Source organism: Bombina bombina, chromosome 4 (genome assembly GCF_027579735.1).
Source record: "Bombina bombina isolate aBomBom1 chromosome 4, aBomBom1.pri, whole genome shotgun sequence".
Classification (NCBI taxonomy): domain Eukaryota; kingdom Metazoa; phylum Chordata; class Amphibia; order Anura; family Bombinatoridae; genus Bombina; species Bombina bombina.
In genome coordinates this window covers 400,701,296-400,724,980 of record NC_069502.1, presented here as the reverse complement: position 1 = coordinate 400,724,980, position 23,685 = coordinate 400,701,296, and the positions used below count along the sequence as shown (strand labels likewise).

The window sequence follows — 23,685 nt, the reverse complement described above, 5'->3', positions numbered from 1 at the left end:
TATTATACTAAGATGATGGTGACTTTGTGAGTTGTCTTTTCATTTGGAAGGCTGCTTTTGGATATTTCGTGCAGCTAATACACCTGTGATGCCCGGGAGTGCATTTGATTTCCATCACATACAGTGCCCTGGAGTTCCTCTCAGCCTCCTGGAGGAGTTTATTTGCCTGCACAGGTATCTTCTGCGGTATCTGCGGCATTATCTGCTTTTCCTATACTGAGAAAACGCAAGAGGAAATTTAGACATTCAGATAATAAGGTTTCTGTTCCACCTACTGCTACGCAGGTTGCCTTCCCTCATAAGTCTGAGGAGGAGGATACATCGGTAGCCTCTGAGGGTGAAATCTCAGATTCGAACAGTATAATTCCTTCATCTGATACTGAAGAAGTAAACTTCAGATTTAACTTTGAACACCTTTGTGTACTGTTAAAGGAGGTATTGGCTACTTTGGACAACTCTGGTACTTCTGTTGCCGTCAACCCTAAGAAGTCTAGTAAACTTAATAAATACTATGATGTTCTGTGGAAGTGTTTCCTGTTCCAGACCGTGTTAGATTATTTCACAGGAATGGGAGAAGCCAGGGATACCTTTCTCCCTGTCTCCCGTTTTTAAAAAGATGTTTCCGGTTGCTGACTCCATTAAAGATTCATGGTGCACGATGCCTAAATTAGAAGGGGCTATTTCTACTCTGGCTAAGAACTACGATCCCTATAAAGGATAGCTGCTCCTTTAAGAATCCCATGGACAAGAAGCTGGGGGCTTATTTGAAAATGATGTATGTTCATCAGGGTTTTCAATGGCAACCTGCAGTCTGTATTGCCACTGTAGCAAGTGCGGCATATTATTGGTGTGATGCCTTGTCTGAATCAATTTTAGTAGAGACTCTGTTAGAGGAGATACAAGATAGAATTAAGGCTCTCAAACTAGCCAATTCCTTTATTTCTGATGCTAACATGCAAATTATTAGACTGGGAGCCAAGATGTCTGGCTTCATTGTCTTAGCCTGCAGGACTTTGTGGCTAAAATCTTGGTCAGCTGATGTTACCTCCAAGTCCAAGCTTCTGGCACTTCCTTACAGGGGTAAAACCTTGTTTGAACCTTGTCTGGAAGAAATAATTTCTGATATTACGGATGGAAAAGGGTCTTTTCTACCACAAGATAAGAAGAACAGACCTAAAGGGCGTTAAAGTCATTTTCATTCCTTTCAAAACTTCAAAGGTCAAAAGTCTTCCTCTCCCTCTTCCAAGCAGGAGCAGCCCAAGTCCTCTTGGAAGCCCAATCAGTCTTGGACTAAGGGGAAGCAATCAAAGAAACCCTCAGCTAAGTCAGCATGAAGGGTTGACCCCCGGTCCAGGACCAGATCAAGAGGGGGGAAGACTTTCCCTGTTTTGTCAAGCATGGATTGGAGATGTCCCAGATCCTTGGGCTGTGGACATAGTATCTCAGGTTTACAAAATAGAATTCAAAACTTTTCCTCCCAGGGGCAGTTTGCATCTCTCAAGATTATCTGCAGACCAGGTAAAAAGAGAGGCATTCTTGAACTGCATTCAGGACCTTTCCTCCTTGGGAGTGATTGTTCCAGTTCTAGTAAGGGAAAAGGGTCTAGGATTCTATTCAAATATGTTCATGGTTCCCAAAAAAGAGGGAACTTTTTGACCCATTTTAGACCTAAAGTGTCTCAACAAGTTTAGAAAAGAAGAGAATGTAGTAGTCAGCGCCAAATGAGAAGGCACACAAGCTCACTATAAAATAACGATCACCTAAAAGGATCGATCTAAAGAAAGAGCAGGTAAGGGGAGACATAGGAGCGCCACACAGTGGAGACTTAAGTGTGCTAAAGGTAGGATCCTAGGCAAATATAGCCGATACAAGGATATACGCAAAGCCAATATAGCCAATACAAGAATATACTCAATAAGGCAAAATTAAAATGGGTACATATAATACAAATGTGCCACCAAGCTACATAGTACTATCAAAATTGTTGGAATAGGAGATAACATACATATATATATATAACATACATATGTATATAATATATCCAATATAAGGGTATTTAACCAATATAAGGGTATTAATAAAAAAAACAATGAAAAAGTGTGCATAAAAGACAGATTTAATCCAAAAATAAAAACATTTAGAAAATAAAATATATAGTAAGCAGAATATGAAAGGACAATAGGAGATCTGTGGTCTGATTAGAAAGTGAATCAATAATAAAGCCAATAATGAATTATTGATTCACTTTCTACTCAGACTACAGATCTCCTGTGTATCTCTGCCTGTGTATCTCAAGCTTCGGATACTATTCGCAAACTGCAAGTATCATTGTGCAAGTACTACCTGTTTACTACAGTGTACAACTTTCAAGGACGGTCCCTTTGTTTACTGGTCTTTGGTAGGAACAGTGGCACAGTCTGACAGTGTTATTGCTTCATTGTGTATTTCCAGTTCTGGATTTGAAGCTTTTTCAAAGTACTCTCAACTTTTCGATTCAACACCATTGGGCATCTATTTGCTCTCATTGCTTTAGAACTATTTGCTTTTTTCTGGGACGTCCCCTCCACGTATAACCAAATTTGGACCTTAGGGCCCCTTGAGGTCCACTATGTATATCTGAGCTCTGATCATCTCTTATTGTCCTTTCATATACTGCTTGCTATATATATTTTTTTCTAAATGTTTTTATTTTTGGATTAAATCTGTCTTTTAGACACACCTTTTCATTGTTTTTTTTTATTAATACCCTTATATTGGTTAAATACACTTATATTGGTTATATATGTATGCTATCTCCTATTCCAACGATTTTCATAGTACTATGTAGCTTGGTGGCACATTGAATTTGTATTATATGTACCCATTTTTATTTTGCATTATTGAATATATTCTTGTATTGGCTATATTGACCATGAGTATATCCTTGTATCGGCTATATTTGCCTAGGATCCTATCTTTAGCACACTTAAGCCTCCACTGTGTAGCACTCATATCTCCCCCGCTTACCTGTCTCAACAAGTTTCTCAGGGTACCATCCTTCAAAATGGAAACCATTCGTTCCATACTTCCATTGGTTCAGGAGGGTCAGTTCATGACGACCATAGACCTGAAGGATGCGTATCTTCATTTTCCCATCCACAGGGATCATCACAAGTTCCTGAGCCTTTCTAGACAAACACTTTGTGGCTCTTCCGTTTAGCCTTGCCACAGCTCCCAGAATTTTCTCAAAGGTTTTGGTGACTCTCTTGGCAGTTATCAGGTCTCAGGGAACTGCAGTGGTGCCCTACCTGGATGACATATTGGTTCAGGCATTTTCTGCACAGCTGTTTGTTGTGTTGCTTTTAACATGCTTGTGGACTTTTAACTTTAACATGAATAAACGCTAAGTTTTATAAAGGCTATTTGGATGTTGATTTGTTTCGTTTCTTCATTATATCTTTTGACCAGCATTAGAGCATACATCCCCCTTTCTTCCCATAGTGAACCTTAAACTACTGCCAGAGCCTATGTCATTCCAGGAGGTATAAAGAAAAGGTTTTAAAGGAAAAGCCTAGTTTTGATGTGTAGCTGTGGATCTTCATTGGGGTTGTTTTCTGCAAGACAGTCAATCTCGGAGGCCTAAAATTGCCTTACCGGAGGCCTGGATAAAGTCGATTCGGATTGGCCGACGAAACAGATGCCCAAGACACACAACCTACTCCGGACACGCTGCAAGGAACCGGCCTGGAAAGGATCAAGGTGAAAGATTTTGCTTGTGGCATAGTATTGGGATCTATAAGGTTAGTGGGGAGTCATATCCACTATAAACAACGGTAGTTTTGTCAGCATTTACTATCATAACTCTGTGTACCCTAGCCAATCCCTGCCACTTTAGGCGTCTCTCTACCTTACACCTGAAGCAGTTATTATTAACTGCCTAAATTGGATTGATTTTTGTGTGGTTTCTGACTTCTTCCGATGGATTGTTTGAATATATGTGTATATAATATACACTTTCCTTCATAAAGAAAGTAGAAATTTGAAGGACCATCCCAACTCAAATCTTTCTCTTGTACTTTATATATTGGTTCAGGTGCCATCTTTTCAACAAGCAAAGTCTCATACAGAGATCTTGTTGTCTTTTCTACATTTCTACAGATGGAAAGTGAATCTGGAAAAGGAGTTGCCTTGTTCCAGCTACAAGGGTGGTTTTCTTAGGGACCATAATAGATTCCTTATCTATGAATATTTTTCTGACGGAGGTCAGAAAATCCAAAATTCTCTCCTCTTGCCTCTCTCTACAGTCTACTGTTCGGCCATCAGTGGCTCAATGCATGGAGGTAATTGGTCTGATGGTCGCTTCCATGGATATCATTCCCTTTGCTCGATTCGAGAGCTCTGCAATTATGTATGCTCAGACAATGGAACGGAGACCATTCAGATCTGTCTCAGAGGATAGATTTAGACCAGTCCACAAGAGACTCTCCCGTGGTGGGTTTCTCAGGACCATCTGTCTCAGGGCACATGTTTCCGGAGACCTTTCTGGGTGATTGTGACCACGAATGCCAGCCTGCTAGGCTGGGGAGCAGTCTGGAACTTGTTAAAGGAGCAATGAATATGGACCCCATAAACATCTTGGAGTTGAGAGCGATTTACAATGCTCTGATGGCTTGGCCTCAATTGTCTTTAGCCCGGTTTATCAGCTTCCAATCAGACAATGTCACCTCAGTGGCTTATATCAACCACCAGGGATGAACTCAGAGTTCCTTAGCCATGATGAAGGTGGCACAAATTATTCAGTGGGCGGAAGCTCACAATTGGAGTTCCTTAGTCATGATGGAGGTGGTACGGATTATTCAGTGGCCGGAAGCTCACAATTGGAGTTCCTTAGTCATGATGGAGGTAGCACGGATTATTCAGTGGGCGGAAGCTCACAATTGGAGTTCCTTAGTCATGATGGAGGTGGCACGGATTATTCAGTGGGCGGAAGCTCACAACTGTTGTCTGCCATCCACATTCCAGGAGTGGACAACTAGAAAGCGGATTTCCTGAGCAGACAGACATTTCATCCCGGGGACTGGGCTCTCCATCCGGAGGTGTTCTCCAGGTTCACCCTCAAGTAGGGGGGGTGCCGGAGTTGGATCTGATGGCGTCTCGGCAGAACGCTAAGCTTCCAAGGAATGGTTCAAGGTCAAGAGATCCGCAGGGCGCTCCGATAGATGCTCTGGCGGTTCCTTGGGATTTCGGACTAGCATATCTGTTTCCATCCATTTGTGCTCCTTCCACGAGTCATTGCTCGTATCAAACAAGAGAGAGCGTCAGTAATTCTTATAGCTCCTGCATGGCCTTGCAGGATCTGGTATGCAGACCTAGGGAAAATGTCATCTCTGCCACCTTGGAGGTTGCCTCTGAGGAAGGACCTAACTCAGGGTCCATTCCTCCATCCAAATCTCGTTTCTCTGAAGCTGACTGCTTGGAAATTGAACGCTTATTTGTGGCTAAGCATGGGTTTTCTGAGTCGGTCATAGAGACCATGCTACAGGCTTGCAAGCCTGTTACTCGTAAAATTTACCATAAGGTATGGCGTAAATATATTTATTGGTATGAATCCAAAGGCTACTCTTGGAGTAGGGTCAGGATTGCTAGGATGCGTTCCTTTCTCCAGGAAGGTCTGGAGAAAGGGTTGTCAGTCAGTTCTCTGAAAGGTCAGATTTCTGCTTTATCTATTCTTTTACATAATCGTCAGATTTATCTATTTTTTTACATAATCATCAGATGTTCATTCTTTTTGTCAGGCCCTGGTCAGAATCAGTCCTGTGTTTAAACCTGTTTCTCCTCCTTGGAGCCTTAACCTTGTTCTTAAAGTTTTGCAGCAGGCTCCGTTTGAGCCTATGCATTCTATAGATATTAAGTTGTTATCTTGGAAGGTTTTGTTTCTTATTGCTATCTCTCCTGCTTGGAGAGTTTCGGAACGCTCGGCTTTGCAGTGTGATTCACCTTACCTTATCTTTCATGCAGATAAGGTGGTTCTTCGTACCAAATTGGTAAGTTGTTTCGGATAGAAATATTAATCAGGAAATTGTTGTTCATTCTCTCTGTCCTAATCCTTCTCATAAGGAAGTTTTTTGCACAACTTGAATGTGGTGCATGCTCTAAAATTCTACCTTCAGGCGACTAAGGATTTTCGCCAGTTTTTTGCCCTGTTTGTTTGTTTCTCTGGAAAGCGTAAGGGTCAGAAGGCTACTGCTACTTCTTCCCCTCTGGTTGAGAAGTATAATTCATTTTTTGGTCAGCCGCCTCCTGAGAGAATTACAGCTCATTCCACTAGGGTTGTCTCCTCTTCTTGGGCTTTCAAAAATTAAGCTTCTGTGGAACAGATTTGCAAGGCTGCAACTTAGTCCTCTCTACATACTTTTTCCAAATTTGATACTTTTGCCTTGGCTGAGGCCTCATTTGGGAGAAAGGTTCTTCAAGTGGTAGTGCCTTCTGTTTAGGTTTACCCGTCTTGTTCTCCCTCCCTGTTCATTCCGTGTCCTCCAGCTTGGGTATTGGTTCCCACTAGTAATTTGAATGATGTCATGGACTCTCCATATCTTAGGAAAGAAAACAAAATGTATTCTTACCTGGTAAATTTCTTTCCAGATATGGAGAGTCCATGACCCCACTTTATTAAGACTGTTATTTTTGACTGAACCTCAGGCACCTCTACACCTTTGTGTTATTCCTTTTTCCATTTCCCTTCGGTCGAATGACTGGGGATTATGGGTAGGGGAGTGACACAACAGCTTTGCTGTGGTGCTCTTTGCCTCCTCCTGCTGGCCAGGAGTGATATTCCCACTAGTAATTGGAATGACTTTATGGACTCACCATATCTGGAAAGAAAGAAATTTACCAGGTAAGCATACATTTTGTTTTTTCTCCTCTATTTGCCAAGCTGAATGAGAATAGTAAAAGATGGAGGCAGTTATTAATCTCTCTATCGGCTAGAATAGCTTTGATTAAAACTATAATTTTTCCCAAATTGCTATACCTCTTACAAAATCTGCCATTTATTATCAGTACTAAAGATATTCTAAATTTCAATAAAATGGCAGCTAATTTTATCTGGCAACAAAAAAAAATCCAGATCTCCTCAATAAATTTAAGTCTTCATAGTTCTGCGGGAGGCCTAGCTTTATCCAATCTGAAATTTTATAATTTAAATTGGCCTTAGTGAAGGTGGTGTATTGGACTGGATTACTGAAAAGCAATATGTGACTAATTTAGAACTTTAATCTAAAATTGTGGCGCCATTAATTAAAAGCCATCATTCACTGCACCAATTCCTTGATTCCAGATTATCTTTTAAAAATGCATGTAATTTAAAGGCCCAATTATGGCCTGGTGGAAACATACGCGGGAGATCCAGGTTCACTATAGATTATCTAAATTTCTACCGATAAGAGGCAATCCAGATTTTCTTCCGGGTATTAATTCTCCAGTGTTTATAGAGTGTTTCGATAAAGGTATCAGGAACTTAATACAGGTTAAGGAAGAAGGCCTAGATACTATGAAAGCATTTGAAACACTTAAACGAGAATTTGCAGTACATAAGCATAGCTTCTTTGCGTATCTTCACCTAAGGCACTAATTTTATCAAATCACAAAGAATTCTGATTCAAACGGGGAACTGGGTAATCTAGATCCTGTAATTAACCATAACCAGGGTATGAACTCCATCTCGGTTTTATATAACATTTTGATTAATAACGCAGATCAACAATATCTGAAGGGTCTACAAGTAAAATGGATAAAAGACTTCCCCTGCATAACTATGGATGATATTAAGAAACATTTTTGAATTGGCTAATAGATCCTCCTTTGTAGTGGCCTGGAAAGAATCATGTTGTAAGATAATAAATAGGCCAGCACAAATTGGCAAATGGTCTCCAAAAAAATTATATATTAAACTGTACCAGATGCAATTTTGCACCGTCCGATTTAATACATTGTTTCTGCCTCAGTCCCAAAATCAGGCAATATTGGTATAAAATCAAATCAACTATTGGTTAAATAGGGCCTTGGATAGTTATTTTCAAATTGATAGGAAAACTATTTTCTTTCTATGCCCAGCAGAAAGGCATAGAAACTATAAACTGATTATTAGTTATATTGCTAGGAAGACATCTTATTTTTGCAAATTGGAAAGCAAAACAGCCCCCCCTTCTTTTCTAGATTGTCTAAGGATATCTTTGACCTAATAATTATGGAATAATACCTCTTATCATCTAACACAGACAAATCCTTAAACCGATTCTTCGGTAAATGGACAGGACCGGTTAAGACCTATCCGTTAGAACTACCCGTTAGAACTACAGCTACAATTAATAGCACCACTTAGAAAATTAAATGCATTTAGATACATGTCCCAGGGCTTGGATAACATTGGGGATCCATGCAGAGTAACTCGTAACACAAGAATAGTATTGGCAGCACTTCTCTCAGAGGATAACCCAATCTAAATTGGAAATTTGTTATCATGAGTAAACACCTGAGGATCTATGCCTAATACTAACTATATTGTAAAGTTGTGCAAAATAACAATAGGTTTACATGTTTAACCTTTTACACTTTCATATCAGTAAACAAAACCCCTACCAGAGGGTAGCACCAATATACGGTTCATATTGCTGTGATTACACAACTAGTATCTTATAAACATAGATCCCCAAATTTTTACCATGGTAGCTGGTACCTTTTTATAATATTGGTGCTACCCTCTGGTAGGGGTGTTTACTGATATGAAAGTGTAAAAGGTTAAACATGTAAACCTATTGTTATTTTGTACAACTTTACAATATAGTTGGTATTAGGCATAGATCCTCAGGTGTTTACTCATGATAACAAATTTCCAATTTAGATTGGGTTATCCTCTGAGAGAGGTGTTGCCAATACTATTCTTGTGTTACGAGTTACTCTGCATGGATCCCCAATGTTATCCATGGTAGCAGATTCCTGTGTATTCACGGGGCTACCCACTGGTAGGGGTGTTGCTTAATAACTCTTTCTAGCCTTATTTAAGGTTAATAGCCTGCATCTTAAGCAACTTTTGTGAGCTGGCCAGCTTTTTCTATGTGTTTATTTTTACATATTGAATCACTATATATATTTGCACTTATAATAAATTTTACAAACTATTAACATGTGTGTGGTTTTGACTTAGGGGACCCAGCCGTTGACTGGTTCGCACTGAAAGCTGAGAACATCTGTTTCTAACATACTAAATAAATTCATCATTTTTTCTGAGTCATTGACTAGATTATTGCATAAAATTTTCTGGAGTGCTGAAATCCCAGTCTTTCTTTGGAGAGGGCACAACTGTGTCCTCTTCATGTTTCTCTCTGTTTTTGAAGTAAATTCATGTGTGTAACAGGGTCTGCACCCAACTATAAACTGTAAAGTACAATATTAATACCTACTCCCTAATAATTTAGTATGTATATTTTTGATATCTCCTGGGGAGGTGGTATTATATAATAGATGCATTATGTTATAAGCTGAGATTTCAATAGTAAAGTTAAAAATGCTATCTAGCTGAAAGTTTATTTGATTACATAGCAGAGATAAGTTTGCCTACCCCGCTCCCTGTCCATGGTTTCAATTTACTCACTATATTTTGTCAAAAATTACCAAGGACAGTGAATCTATAATTCTAAAAATGGATAGACTTGCGATAGGACTAATAAGATTACTATACACTGTCAGAAATGGTTATTGTATTGATCCAACAACATCTTTATGTGGTATTCTTTTGTGTGCTAATCTTAAAATAAAATTTAAAACTCCAACAATGTGAATGCAGATATACACATTTTAGTTAAAATTGAGCATGTACATGGTCCACTTGTATATTCTTTGTACTTTTTAATTTTCCGCCCTGCGTGGCACTAACTTTACTTTCTAAACTTAGGACTCACTGTTGGCTTTTAATAAATAAAAAAATAAAACTTCCTGAAATTCAAGTCTTTGTTCAAGCTTTGGTCAGACCAGTTATCAAACCAACTTCCCCACTGTGGAACGTTAGACTTTGCGTGTTCTTTTGTTCAGCCATTTAATCTTATGCACGATCTGGATATTCAACTGTTTTGAAAATGTCATGCCCATACTCAGGATTGAACCTGGGATTCCTGATCTGCAGCCTTTTGCCTTACTTTTTTTTAAAAAACTCTGTCTTAGGCTGATATTCTTAGAGCATACAGAAAGAGAAGTGATCTGCCAGGAATGAACAACAGCTCAGTAGCTTATTCTATGGAGATTTATCACATAGGAGCAGCCTCTTTTATCCCAATTGTGCTTTTTACAGAGAAGAACTTTCCTGAAGTATATCAGTCTGATCCTTCCTAACAGTCAGTCCAGCCAAGAAATAGAAGACAATTGTCCTTTGAACAAGGCAACCAGAGATCGTTTCAGCCTTCTGTGAGCCTTGTCAGTGAGGTGCAGCCATATCCCTCTAAGAACATTGGGCACAAAAATCCACATTTGGTTCCCCTATTACCCTTAGGAAGACTTCCCCAGGGTTATAATACAAAAATGCAAGAGAAGCGCTCTACCAGGAATGAACAACAGCTCCTTTCTTTTGGCCATAATATTACTAAGGAAGGGAAAATGGGAGGGATTAAAGCTCTGTTGTGTGCGTTGTTTTGCCTCCTCCCATAGGACTGGACTTTAATCCCACATTTGGAGGAATGCGGCGGTCGGGCTATATTAGGAGCAAAAATTTGTTCTTGTGAAACTGCATGCATGGACAGGCAGGCTGCAAGCTATAACTACTATATAGATATAGTAGTTTAGCCTGCAGCCTGCCTGTCCATGCATAAGCATCACAGTGCTAGTTTTGGTTTTAAAATGTTGTTGTCTTGTATGCTGTCTGTATGTCCTTCATTGGAGAATTTTATATAACAAGTAACAACTATGCCCAGAAGATAAGGGATTACTTTCTCAAGTGTTCCAGACCTGATATGACTGTCGGTTGGAAACAGTGAGCTGGACTACTGAATAGCACCATTGGGTGCATTACTCGTGTCTTTACAACTTTATTTCATCACATCATCGGTTTTGGTGGTACTATGCCATTGTGGCGCCTGTTTTTCTTTCTCCAGATTGTCAAGTACCAAGATTCGAGCATCCTTTGACAGAGATCTACCTGTTCCAGACTATATGGACTTTATGTTCAAGTTTGTTTATATGGTTTGATTTTGTATTCTGGGGTTTATAAGAAGCGCCCCCTACGAGATTGTGTATGCTTGGGCACACACTTTTTTTTATTACACTAATATCTATGCAAATCCAGGTTCTAGTGTTTTGCAGTTTCACAAGAATAAATTCGGCACAGAAAATAGCCGAACGAGCAGACTCTTTCTTCCACATGGAGAGGTATCCAAAACCTCTGAATGTACATTATCCAATACACACACACAGTGCATTAAAAAGTGTAATTGTTTTTTGAAGTTTATGTACATCTTTAAAAATTATTTTTTCTTTCCAGAATACGTTAATAAGTTAATCATAGTAATTAGGACTAATACTATAACTTATATAAATTATTACTATGGATACAATGAAAATAACACATGAAGAGAGAGAAACCACATAAAGCTGTAATACTACTGCACACATTGTATTTAATATCTATATGCTGCCAACTTCCTGGTGATAAAATGTTTGCACTTCTGTGGAGCACTCATCCTTTATTGCTACCTGGACCATTTAAAAGTATTTACTGTGCTGTATATTGCTTCTAGTGGTGAATATTGCTTCTAGAGGTGTTCAATTTCTTTTGGACGGCAAAAAGGCAATAGTGCTGCTTAAAGGGACAGTGTACACTAAAATTATTTCTTTATCTGTTCATCACCATCAGTGAATATACCCCATCCAGATAATGTCCATGAGTATATCATATTTTTATGTTTATTATTGAATCCATTGTAAGACCACCAACCAATCCCCATAGTGTCAGGAGAATACGTCCACTGCTTAATTTCAAAGTGTTTGCTCATGTTTGAGCTTTTCAGGGATTTTGGGCTCACTTGTATGTGCTTGTTGGACTGATTAGCAATCTCAGCAATAGCATTTCTACTTGTAGATGGCCACTAATCTTCTTTTGTATATATCATGTCACAAGGACCTTACCTGAGTGCTTTAATAGTCCAACAACAAAGCCAAGGGAGAAGTGATTAGCGTAGGCAGCAGTGGGGCTGAAGATGAGATTGCTATAATCACTTTTCCCTATACTGGGGTGGAACACAGAATAGAACAATCAAGTTCTGGCATTGCTAGCAAACTTCGGGCTTTGTAGCGAGACTAAACACAACATGAAGGTAAGGTCCTTGTGGCGTGACAGTATATTAGGAGGGGGTGTGCCAAGAGTAGATCATTGCTCAGCCCTTTTCTGAGGCTGTCCCAGCATCGCACATCAGACACCAGAATGGGATACTTTTAGGTAAAACAAAAATAAAATTTGAGGGGTTATTTTTAGGGTTATGTTTTGGTTAATATTTGACATTATTATGTTATTCTAATGTAACTACACTGGCCCTTTAACCCAAAGGTAAAAACAAAGCAGCTAAGCTGTTAACTCTTAATATAAGGTGAGTCCATATAATTTTAAAAATGAAAGCACTAAACCTAAAATAGTATAGGAAACAATATAAAAGTATTGTAAGTATTCATTTAAAAAAGCTAACCGAACTATGTTATGCAGTGTCAAGTTACACCACCACCTTAAAAAAGGCATTAAACATTAAAGGGATACTAAACCCAAATTTCTTCTTTCATGATTAAGGTAGAAAGTTGCTTAAAATTGCATGCTCTAATTTATTAATTTTCAATTTATCTTTGTTCTCTTGCTATCTTTATTTGAAAAAGCAGGAATCTAAGCTTAGAGCTAGCTCATTTTCGGTTCAGCACCCTGGATAGTGCTTGCTGATTAGTGGCCACATTTGCATTACCTGTAATTTGGCATTTTTTCCACTAACCCTGCAGCATTCTACACTTAGATTGCTATTTCAGTGCAGAATCTCATTTATATAATCTTACTGGTCATTGCTAAAAGCAATGGAGGTAAAATAGACAATGCTTTACAGGCTTTTTAAAAGGTGTGTCCTGGAACATAATGAAAATATTGCTAGTAAAAAGGACATTTTTACTTTGATTTTAAACATTTGTTTCGTATGCAGATTTTCAATTCAATGTATTACTGCTGATTATAGGGCAGAGTGCCATTTGGTATATACTAGGGAGCCAAACTAGATAGTTTGCTACTGTTTCAGATGCTCATTTCTTAACTATTATTAATAAAAAAACACAAACATACAGGTATCTAAGAAAGGTTTTTCTCACCACAGATTGAAGTGATGCATGAAGCCAGTCAGGGTGGGACAAGCCGATCACTGGGGATGAGTGAAAGCGAAGAGAATCTTTCCTCAAGAAAAAGGTAAGAATGCTCATTGGACAAATAGTATAAAATCTGCATAACAAGGACAGTTAACAGTAGAGACGTGCATTTGGATCATGAAGTTGGCAGCCGCTTGTGATGTTTAGTGAAAGAACGCCACACTAAGATTTAGATTTGCACAGATCTTACAGTAGTGTGATGGTCTTTAACTAGAATCAATCCATCAACGAAAATAACAATTTATGCTTACCTGATAAATTTATTTCTCTTGTAGTGTATCCAGTCCACGGATCATCCATTACTTGTGGGATATTCTCCTTCCCAACAGGAAGTTGCAAGAGGATCACCCACAGCAGAGCTGCTATATAGCTCCTCCCCTCACTGCCATATCCAGTCTTTCGACTGAAACAAGCCGAGAAAGGAGAAACCATAGGGTGCAGTGGTGACTGAAGTTTAATTAAATTTAGACCTGCCTTAAAAGGACAGGGCGGGCCGTGTACTGGATACACTACAAGAGAAATACATTTATCAGGTAAGCATAAATTATGTTTTCTCTTGTTAAGTGTATCCAGTCCACGGATCATCCATTACTTGTGGGATACCAATACCAAAGCTAAAGTACACGGATGATGGGAAGGACAAGGCAGGAACTTAAACCTAAGGAACCACTGCCTGTAGAACCTTTCTCCCAAAAACAGCCTCCGAAGAAGCAAAAGTATCAAATTTGTAAAATTTGTAAAAAGTATGAAGTGAAGACCAAGTCGCAGCCTTGCAAATCTGTTCAACAGAGGCCTCATTTTTAAAGGCCCAGGTGGAAGCCACAGCTCTAGTGGAATGAGCTGTAATACTTTCAGGAGGCTGCTGTCCAGCAGTCTCATAGGCTAAACGGATTATACTCCGAAGCCAAAAACAAAGAGGTTGCCGAGGCCTTTTGACCTCTCCTCTGTCCAGAGTAAACGACAAACAGGTTAGATGTTTGGCGAAAATCTTTAGTAGCCTGTAAGTAAAACTTCAAGGCATGGACTACGTCTAGATTATGCAAAAGACGTTCCTTCTTTGAAGAAGGATTAGGACATAATGATGGAACAACAATCTCTTGATTGATATTCTTGTTAGAAACCACCTTAGATAAAAACCCAAGTTTTGTACGCAGAACAACTTTATCTGAATGAAAAATCAGATAAGGAGAATCACAATGTAAGGCAGATAACTCGAGACTCTTCGAGCCGAGGAAATAGCCATCAAAAAAAGAACTTTCCATGATAGAAGTTTGATATCAATAGAATGAAAGGGTTCAAATGGATCCCCTTGAAGAACTTTAAGAACCAAGTTTAAGCTCCATGGAGGAGCAACAGGTTTAAACACAGGCTTAATTCTAACTAAAGCCTGACAAAATGCCTGAACGTCTGGAACTTCTGCCAGACGTTTGTGTAAAAGAATAGACAGAGCAGAAATCTGTCCCTTTAAAGAACTAGCTGATAATCCTTTGTCCAAACCCTATTGGAGGAAGGACAATATCCTAGGAATCCTAACCCTACTCCATGAGTAATTCTTGGATTCGCACCAATGAAGATATTTACGCCATCTTGTGGTAAATTTTCCTGGTAACAGGCTTTCATGCCTGTATTAAGGTATCAATTACTGACTTGGAGAAGCCACGCTTTGATAGGATCAAGCGTTCAATCTCCATGCAATTAGTCTCAGAGAAAGTAGATTCGGATGATTGAAAGGACCTTGTATTAGAAGGTCTTGTCTCAGATGCAGAGTCCATGGTGGAAAGGATGACATATCCACTAGGTCTGCATACCAGGTCCTGCGTGGCCACGCAGGCGCTATCAATATCACAGATGCTCTCTCCTGTTTGATTTTGGCAATCAGACAAGGGAGCAGAGGAAACGGTGGAAACACATAAGCCAGGTTGAAGAACCAAGGCGCTGCTAGAGCATCTATCAGTGCCGCTTCTGGGTCCCTGGACCTGGATCCGTAACAAGGAAGCTTGGCGTTCTGGCGAGACGCCATGAGATCCAATTCTGGTTTGCCCCAACGGAGAACCAATTGAGCAAACACCTCCGGATGGAGTTCCCACTCCCCCGGATGAAAAGTCTGACGACTTAGAAAATCCACCTCCCAGTTCTCTACACCTGGGATATGGATCGCTGACAGGTGGCAAGAGTGAGTCTCTGCCCAGAAATTTATCTTGGAGACTTCTGACATCGCTAGGGAACTCCTGGTTCCCCCTTGATGGTTGATGTAAGCCACAGTCGTGATGTTGTCCGACTGAAATCTGATGAACCTCAGTGTTGCTAACTGAGGCCAAGCTAGAAGAGCATTGAATATTGCTCTTAACTCCAGAATATTTATTGGGAGGAGTTTCTCCTCCTGAGTCCATGAACCCTGAGCCTTCAGGGAGTTCCAGACTTCACCCCAGCCTAGAAGGCTGGCATCTGTTGTTACAATTGTCCAATCTGGTCTGCGAAAGGTCATACCCTTGGACAGATTGACCCGAGATAACCACCAGAGAAGAGAATCTCTGGTTTCCTGATCCAGATTTAGTAGAGGGGACAAATCTGTGTAATCCCCATTCCACTGACTGAGCATGCATAATTGCAGCGGTCTGAGATGCAGGCGCGCAAATGGCACTATGTCCATCGCCGCTACCATTAAGCCGATTACTTCCATGCACTGAGCCACCGTGGGGCGCGGAATGGAGTGAAGAACACGGCAAGCATTTAGAAGTTTTGATAACCTGGACTCCGTCAGGTAAATTTTAATTTCTATAGAATCTATTAGAGTCCCTAGGAAGGAAACCCTTGTGAGAGGAGATAGAGAACTCTTTTCTTCGTTCACTTTCCACCCATGCGACCTCAGGAATGCCAGAACTATCTCTGTATGAGATTTGGCAATTTGAAAGCTTGACGCCTGTATCAGGATGTCGTCTAGGTAAGGAGCCACCGCTATGCCTTGAGGCCTTAGGACCGCCAGGAGTGAGCCCAGAACCTTTGTAAAAATTCTTGGGGCTGTAGCCAACCCGAATGGAAGAGCTACAAATTGGTAATGCCTGTCTAGAAAGGCAAACCTCAGGAACCGATGATGATTCTTGTGAATCGGAATGTGAAGGTAGGCATCCTTTAAGTCCACTGTGGTCATGTACTGACCCTCTTGGATCATGGGTAAAATGGTTCGAATAGTTTTCATCTTGAATGACGGAACTCTGAGGAATTTGTTTAGGATCTTTAGATCCAAAATTGGTCTGAAGGTTCCCTCTTTTTTGGGAACCACAAACAGATTTGAATATAACCCCTGTCCTTGTTCCGTCCGCGGAACCGGATGGATCACTCCCATTACAAGGAGGTCTTGTACGCATCTTAGGAATGCCTCTTTCTTTAGCTGGTTTGCAGATAATCTTGAAAGGTGGAGGAGAAGCTTTGAAGTCCAGAAGATATCCCTGAGATATGATCTCCAACGCCCAGGGATCCTGAACATCTCTTGCCCACGCCTGGGCGAAGAGAGAGAGAGTCAGCCCCCTACTAGATCCGTTGCCGGATAGGGGGCCGTTCCTTCATGCTGTCTTGGAGGCAGCAGCAGGCTTTCTGGCCTGCTTGCCCTTCTTCCAGGACTGGTTAGGTTTCCAGGCCTGCTTGGATTGAGCAAAAGTTCCCTCGTGTTTAGAAGCAGAGGAAGTTGATGCTGCACCTGCCTTGAAATTTCTAAAGGCATGAAAATTAGACTATTTGGCCCTTGATTTGGCCCTGTCCTGAGGAAGGGTATGACCCTTACCTCCAGTAATGTCAGCAATAATTTCTTTCAAACCAGGCCCGAATAAGGTCTGCCCCTTGAAAGGAATGTTAAGTAATTTAGACTTTGAAGTCACATCAGCTGACCAGGATTTGAGCCATAGCGCCCTAAGTGCCTGGATGGCGAATCCAGAATTCTTAGCCGTTAGTTTAGTCAAATGAACAATGGCATCAGAAACAAATGAGTTAGCTAGCTTAAGAGTTCTAAGCTTGTCAATTTCAGTCAATGGAGCTGTATGGATGGCCTCTTCCAGGGCCTCAAACCAGAACGCCGCCGCAGCAGTGACAGGAGCAATGCATGCAAGGGGCTGTAAAATAAAACCTTGTTGAATAAACATTTTCTTAAGGTAACCCTCTAATTTTTTATCCATTGGATCTGAGAAAGCACAACTATCCTCAACCGGGATAGTGGTACGCTTTGCTAAAGTAGAAACTGCTCCCTCCACCTTATGGACTGTCTGCCATAAGTCCCGTGTAGTGGCATCTACTGGAAACATTTTTCTAAATATAGGAGGTGGGGAAAAGGGCACACCGGGTCTATCCCACTCCTTAATAATAATTTCTGTAAGCCTTTTAGGTATTGGAAAAACATCAGTACTCAACGGGACTGCATAGTATTTATCCAGCCTACACAATTTCTCTGGTACTGCAATTGTGTCACAGTCATTCAGAGCAGCTAATACCTCCCCAAGCAATACACGGAGGTTCTCAAGCTTAAATTTAAAATTAGAAATCTCTGAATCAGGTCTCCCTGATTCAGAGACGTCACCCACAGACTGAAGCTCTCCGTCCTCAGGTTCTGCATATTGTGATGCAGTATCAGACATGGCTCTTACAGCATCTACACGCTCTGTATCTCGTCTAACCCCAGAGCTATCGCGCTTGCCTCTCAATTCAGGCAATCTAGATAATACCTCTGACAGGGTATTATTCATGATTGCAGCCATGTCCTGCAAAGTAATCGCTACGGCCGTCCCTGATGTACTTGGCGCCATATTAGCGAGCGTCCCTTGAGCGGGAGGCGAAGGGTCCGACACGTGGGGAGAGTTAGTCGGCATAACTTCCCCCTCGACAGACCCCTCTGGTGACAATTCTTTTATAGATAAAGACTGATCTTTACTGTTTAAGGTGAAATCAATACATTTAGTACACATTCTCCTATGGGGCTCCACCATGGCTTTTAAACATAATGAACAAGAATCCTCTGTTTCAGACATGTTTGTACAGACTAGCAATGAGACTAGCAAGCTTGGAAAACACTTTAAAGCACGTTAACAAGCAATATAAAAAACGTTACTGTGCCTTTAAGAGAAACAAATTTTGACAAAATTTGAAATAACAGTGAAAAAAGGCAGTTACACTAACAACATTTTTACAGTGTATGTAACAAGTCAGCAGAGCATTGCACCCACTTGCAAATGGATGATTAACCCCTTAATACCAAAAACAGAATAATAAATGACAAAAACGTTTTTAAACACAGTCACAACAACTGCCACAGTCTACTGTGGTTGTTACCCTCCTCAAACACGACTTTTGAAGCCTTTTGAGCCCTTCAGAGATGTCCTGTATCATGCAGAAGGAAGCTGAGTGTCTCAGTCTGTAATTATAGCTGCGCAGAAAAGCGCTAAAATAGGCCCCTCCCACTCATATTACAACAGTGGAAAGCCTCAGGAAACTGTTTCTAGGCAAAAATCAAGCCATCCATGTGGAAAAAAACTAGGCCCCAATAATTTTTGTCACCAAACATATATAAAAACGATTAACATGCCAGCAAACGTTTTATATTACACTTTTATAAGAGTATGTATCTCTGTTAATAAGCCTGATACCAGTCGCTATCACTGCATTTAAGGCTTAACTTACATTAATCCGGTATCAGCAGCATTTTTCTAGCAAATTCCATCCCTAGAAATATGTTGTTAACTGCACATACCTTATTGCAGGAAAACCTGCACGCCATTCCCCCTCTGAAGTTACCTCACTCCTCAGAATATGTGAGAACGGCAGTGGATCTTAGTTCTGCTATGATCATAGAAATCACAGGCAGATTCTTCTTCTAATGCTGCCTGTGATAAAACGGCACACTCCGGTACCATTTAAAAATAACAAACTTTTGATTGAAGTTAAAAAACTAACTATAATACACCACTCTCCTCTTACTACGTCCATCTTTGTTGAGAGTTGCAAGAGAATGACTGGGTATGGCAGTGAGGGGAGGAGCTATATAGCAGCTCTGCTGTGGGTGATCCTCTTGCAACTTCCTGTTGAGAAGGAGAATATCCCACAAGTAATGGATGATCCGTGGACTGGATACACTTAACAAGAGAAATCTGAGCAAAGTTAAACTTATTGCAAGACTTCCGAAAAATGTTGCAATTACAACCATACAGTGTGGGTTTGAAAATGCTTGGAATGCATCACCACCTTGTTTGCTGCAATTGTTTTTCTACAGTCAAACTCCACCCACTGTTTGCCTTATTTGGAGGATCCAATAAGGACTTGTTACTGAAGTAGACAATGATAGATATGGGCATTACTTTCACAAACTCTCCATTGTTTTTCTGTTCTTATATTTTCTGAAGCCAATTATGGATAGATACTGTGCAGGGTTTAACCTGTAAAGCCTGCTATATGCTCTATTAGTACTCAGAATTAGAAAACTCTTAATGGTCAGTCTTAAAATTACAGGAAAAGGGGGAAAATAAACCAGTATATTGCCAAGTTTATTTTTTGCTACACCCAAAAAGTAGTTACTATGGACTGATAACAGATTAGTCTTTACAAAAAGTGTAATCATTTATTAGTTTAAAGCAGATTGAATTTAAAAAAAAGTTAAAAAATGAAAATATCCAAACTGAACCTATGCAATTATAGTGGAATAAGAGACTTTGAGGGGATTTTTTAAAACTTGCTGTAATGTCAAAATTATGTTACAGATCAGTAGGACACACTGCATATTTTTAAAGATAATTTATTAAAACATTCAGACATTACAAAAAAAGAAAGTTTTTTTTTTTATTTTTTTTTACAGTGCTGCAAAAGCAATGTCAATATAAATAAAAGACAATTACATATGTTAATAAACACTTAGTGCAACTATTGTGAAACCGTCTCACAGGGTGGCATCTCTTCAGGCTGAGCATTCAGCAGAAACAGCCCAGCATTTGAGCACCATATGGTTTAACCAAAAGTCCTGAATGAGTCCATGATCCTCGCAAGCACTAAAGGACAATTGCAAGTCAAGTGGAAACCTTAGACTACACAAAAATGTGCGAGTCATCAAAGGTTTCTTCACTAAGGGAAATTCAGGCCTCTAACTACATAAAACCTACATACTTTCATGAACAAATATGCCTATTTATGCTTAACAAAAAAAATATATGATACATGTGTTGAAACAGACCTGCTGTAACTTCAAATTATTGAAAGGTAAAAAAAAAAAAAAAAAAAAAACACAAAGAAAAAAAACAAAGAAACACACACAAGAGTTATTGTATGGCCATGTTGGAATTACAGGACTTGGAGAAAAGGTGATGCTCTGAGAGAGAAAAAAAACAAAAAAAAAAAAAACACTAAAAGTTTAGTCACAGACATTCAGCAAAGCAATTTTAGTTAGAGGTATTAAAATTATATACAATTCATATAAAGTGTACACAATTCCATATATATTTCTAAACTATTATGGTTTAGATATGCTCAAAGTAAACTATACCTTCATGTCTGAACTTGCATTTGATGTAACTTTGTATATTTGTGGAAGAGAATGCTAAAGAGATCGAACACAGCCTTATGACAGCTGCGCTATAATGTACATCCTCCTGAGCTACGCAGTCTCTAAAAAGTAGCCAAAAATGTTAAGGTGCAATAGCCAGGTCTTCGTTGTAAGCAAGGGTAAGAAACCAGTCAACTTTTGCGTCATATGACCGTCTGTTAACTACAATACTGTATATGAGGTTCAATTCTATTCACAAAAACATACTTTATGCTTTGAGGGACTCCTTTATGCCCCCCCCCCCCATCTTCAGATACTTCATCTATATCCATACAGGTGTGTAATACAGCCATAACGTGGGGAACTGTATGCTACTATTGCTGTAATTGTCAATTCAGTATCAGACCAGTGCCCCAGTTGAGTTTATTACAGAAAAACAGTGACTTTAAACATATGGAGCAATACCTTAATCTACTTACTTCAACTGTTTATTGTCAAACAAGTTTCCCAGCCCAGTCACTATTTAAATATCAATGATGCTATTCTATTTTTTTAATTTATTTTTTATTTTACTAGTAATAACATACTGAAGATCTCTTAACTTGATAATAAAATATGTTAAAATTAAGGAATATTTTAGAAATCCTGGAGAATGAGAAAAAAATATATATACTTTTTTACCACTATCAATTAATTAGCTTGGCAGCATACATTGGTCACTGTGTACAGATGTTTAAGCATTGAACTTTATTTTAACAGTAACTGTTTTTCCCTTTTTAATTATTTTTTACCCTTCATATAAAAAACACTAAAGTTACATTTTATATTTATATTTTTTAAATGGAGTGGTCTTGAATACAAATATATACATTTTACCTGTATTGCATTTATTGGTGAATGAAATATAAACCAGGTACATTTCTCAAGATGAAGGAGGCTAATTTATTCAAGGGACAGACTTCAAATGTATTTGACAACCTGGACTATATCCTATTTAGGATCATCTCACACATCCTTTACAGAAGAGGAAGCAGGAAATGCACACACAGAAAAGGAACAACCCTTTTTAAGTAACGCAAAAATGGAAAAATAATAATAATAATTTGCTTTAGGCTCAAATGTTGTTGAGAATTGCTCAAATACTAGAACCATGCAGCTGAACAAGGATATGTATCTTCATAGCGTAGCTTGCACAGGAGCATTATATTAACCATTTTACAATATACTTCTCCCCAAAATCCAGATGTAAGTGACTTTACTTTAGAATCTGTAGCTTGTTTCCAAAGATAATGTAGGTCTTCTAAATGTCCATGAGAAGTCATCATTTTGTTGTAGATACATGGGTGGTAGGGAGCTTTTCCTTCACCAGAAAAAAACAAGTGATACTGAGGTACGATTCCCATTTTATTGGCACAAAGCCCCATGAACACATCATCTATGTATAGACTGGTATTTAAAGTTTGTGATGCTTCATACACCTTTGCAGCTACATCTCTAGAAATAATATATGCAGCCCCAGCAGTATAATCTGGATATGAAGACCACTGGTACATTTCATAAGGAACATAATACTTGCTATTTTTGTTCCTCACTGGAGGTGATCCACGATGAACTCTTCCAATCCAGAAATCTTGGACACCAACCATATCCATGCTTTTTAAGTAAGAAACCAAGTTAGGTGTATGGATGAAAATATCATCATCTGCAGACATGATAAATTTTGCATTGGGACAATATGAATTTACCCATTCTAACTGCAAAAGTAGCTTCAGTGTAAGATTATGAAACGTATCAAGGAAGTCTTGCTGAACTAGATCTTGGTATCTTCTATTTTCAAGTTCAAGCTCTAACTGGAGATAGCGTTTGCTTGGGTTTTTATGAACACCAAGAGCAAAAACAATTTTAATGTTGGCAGCATACTGTGAACCTATATAATACTCGTTACCCCATGTTTTCCTAATCGCATCACGACGTCCTCTATTTTCCGGTGAGGTCTTTACAAAGAGTAAAAGCAGCACATCTTGTGATCTACATTTGTATTTATTATTTATCAAATAATTGTAAGTAGGAACACTGTCCAATTTATCAGGAGAAAGAGACAGGCTGTCATTTACAAAATTGTAGCCATTTATGAGGTATCTGTATGAATAGGACTTTATATGGTTCATTACGTCATTATCCTCCTGAGTCCACAAAAGCATTAGTGACACAACAAAACAAGTTGCAAATAACCGTAGGAACTGGCATCTTCGTAACCTCCTGGCGCTAATAATCATTCTGAAAACGTTCCAAGCGTGCAAAAAAGGATTAAAGGGCACGTCATATAGTTCTTCCTTGAAAGGCTGATTTCTCTTCAAAAGGGATGCACATTTTTTAAGATTACAGATGGATCTCTCTAAATCATTAAGCAAGGTCAGGCTTGAAAAAAGATTCCTGAAGAAAAGCTCTTGTCCCAGAAGGTGAATCCAAAGGAATTTGTTAAGGACATCGCCATAGGCTAATTATGATAGAATATTCACAGGTTAGTGTTTGTAGCATCTATTGGATAGAAGGGAAAAAAAAAATTGTTATTTTGAGGTCTAGTCTCACATATCAAAAGATTTTATACATGCTCTACAATTCCTAGTACATAGTAAAAATTGTAATGTATTTATATTTAAGTGATCGTTTGTGCACACATAGATTATCTTTAACCACTGGATATAGCAGCCAATGGTTTATAAATCACTAGTATACATTGTATTTCCGTTTTGCTGACAATAGAT

The 23,685-nt window shown here is 39.2% G+C and overlaps 2 protein-coding genes across 2 annotated transcripts in view; one reads left to right on the top strand and one right to left on the bottom strand.

Moving 5' to 3' along the window:
* Positions 1-23,685, top strand: part of MCF2L2 (MCF.2 cell line derived transforming sequence-like 2) — a 1,253,992-nt gene that overhangs the window by 564,440 nt on the left and 665,867 nt on the right. The window contains 1 exon segment of the mRNA XM_053711855.1: positions 13,362-13,450. Within this exon segment, the coding sequence (XP_053567830.1) occupies positions 13,362-13,450 (89 nt within the window).
* Positions 20,164-23,685, bottom strand: part of B3GNT5 (UDP-GlcNAc:betaGal beta-1,3-N-acetylglucosaminyltransferase 5) — a 171,890-nt gene continuing 168,368 nt past the window's right edge. The window contains exon 2 of the mRNA XM_053710181.1: positions 20,164-23,458. Coding sequence (XP_053566156.1) covers positions 22,063-23,196 — 1,134 coding nt within the window. The 5' untranslated portion in view covers positions 23,197-23,458 and the 3' untranslated portion in view covers positions 20,164-22,062. The remainder of the gene's footprint in view (positions 23,459-23,685) is intronic.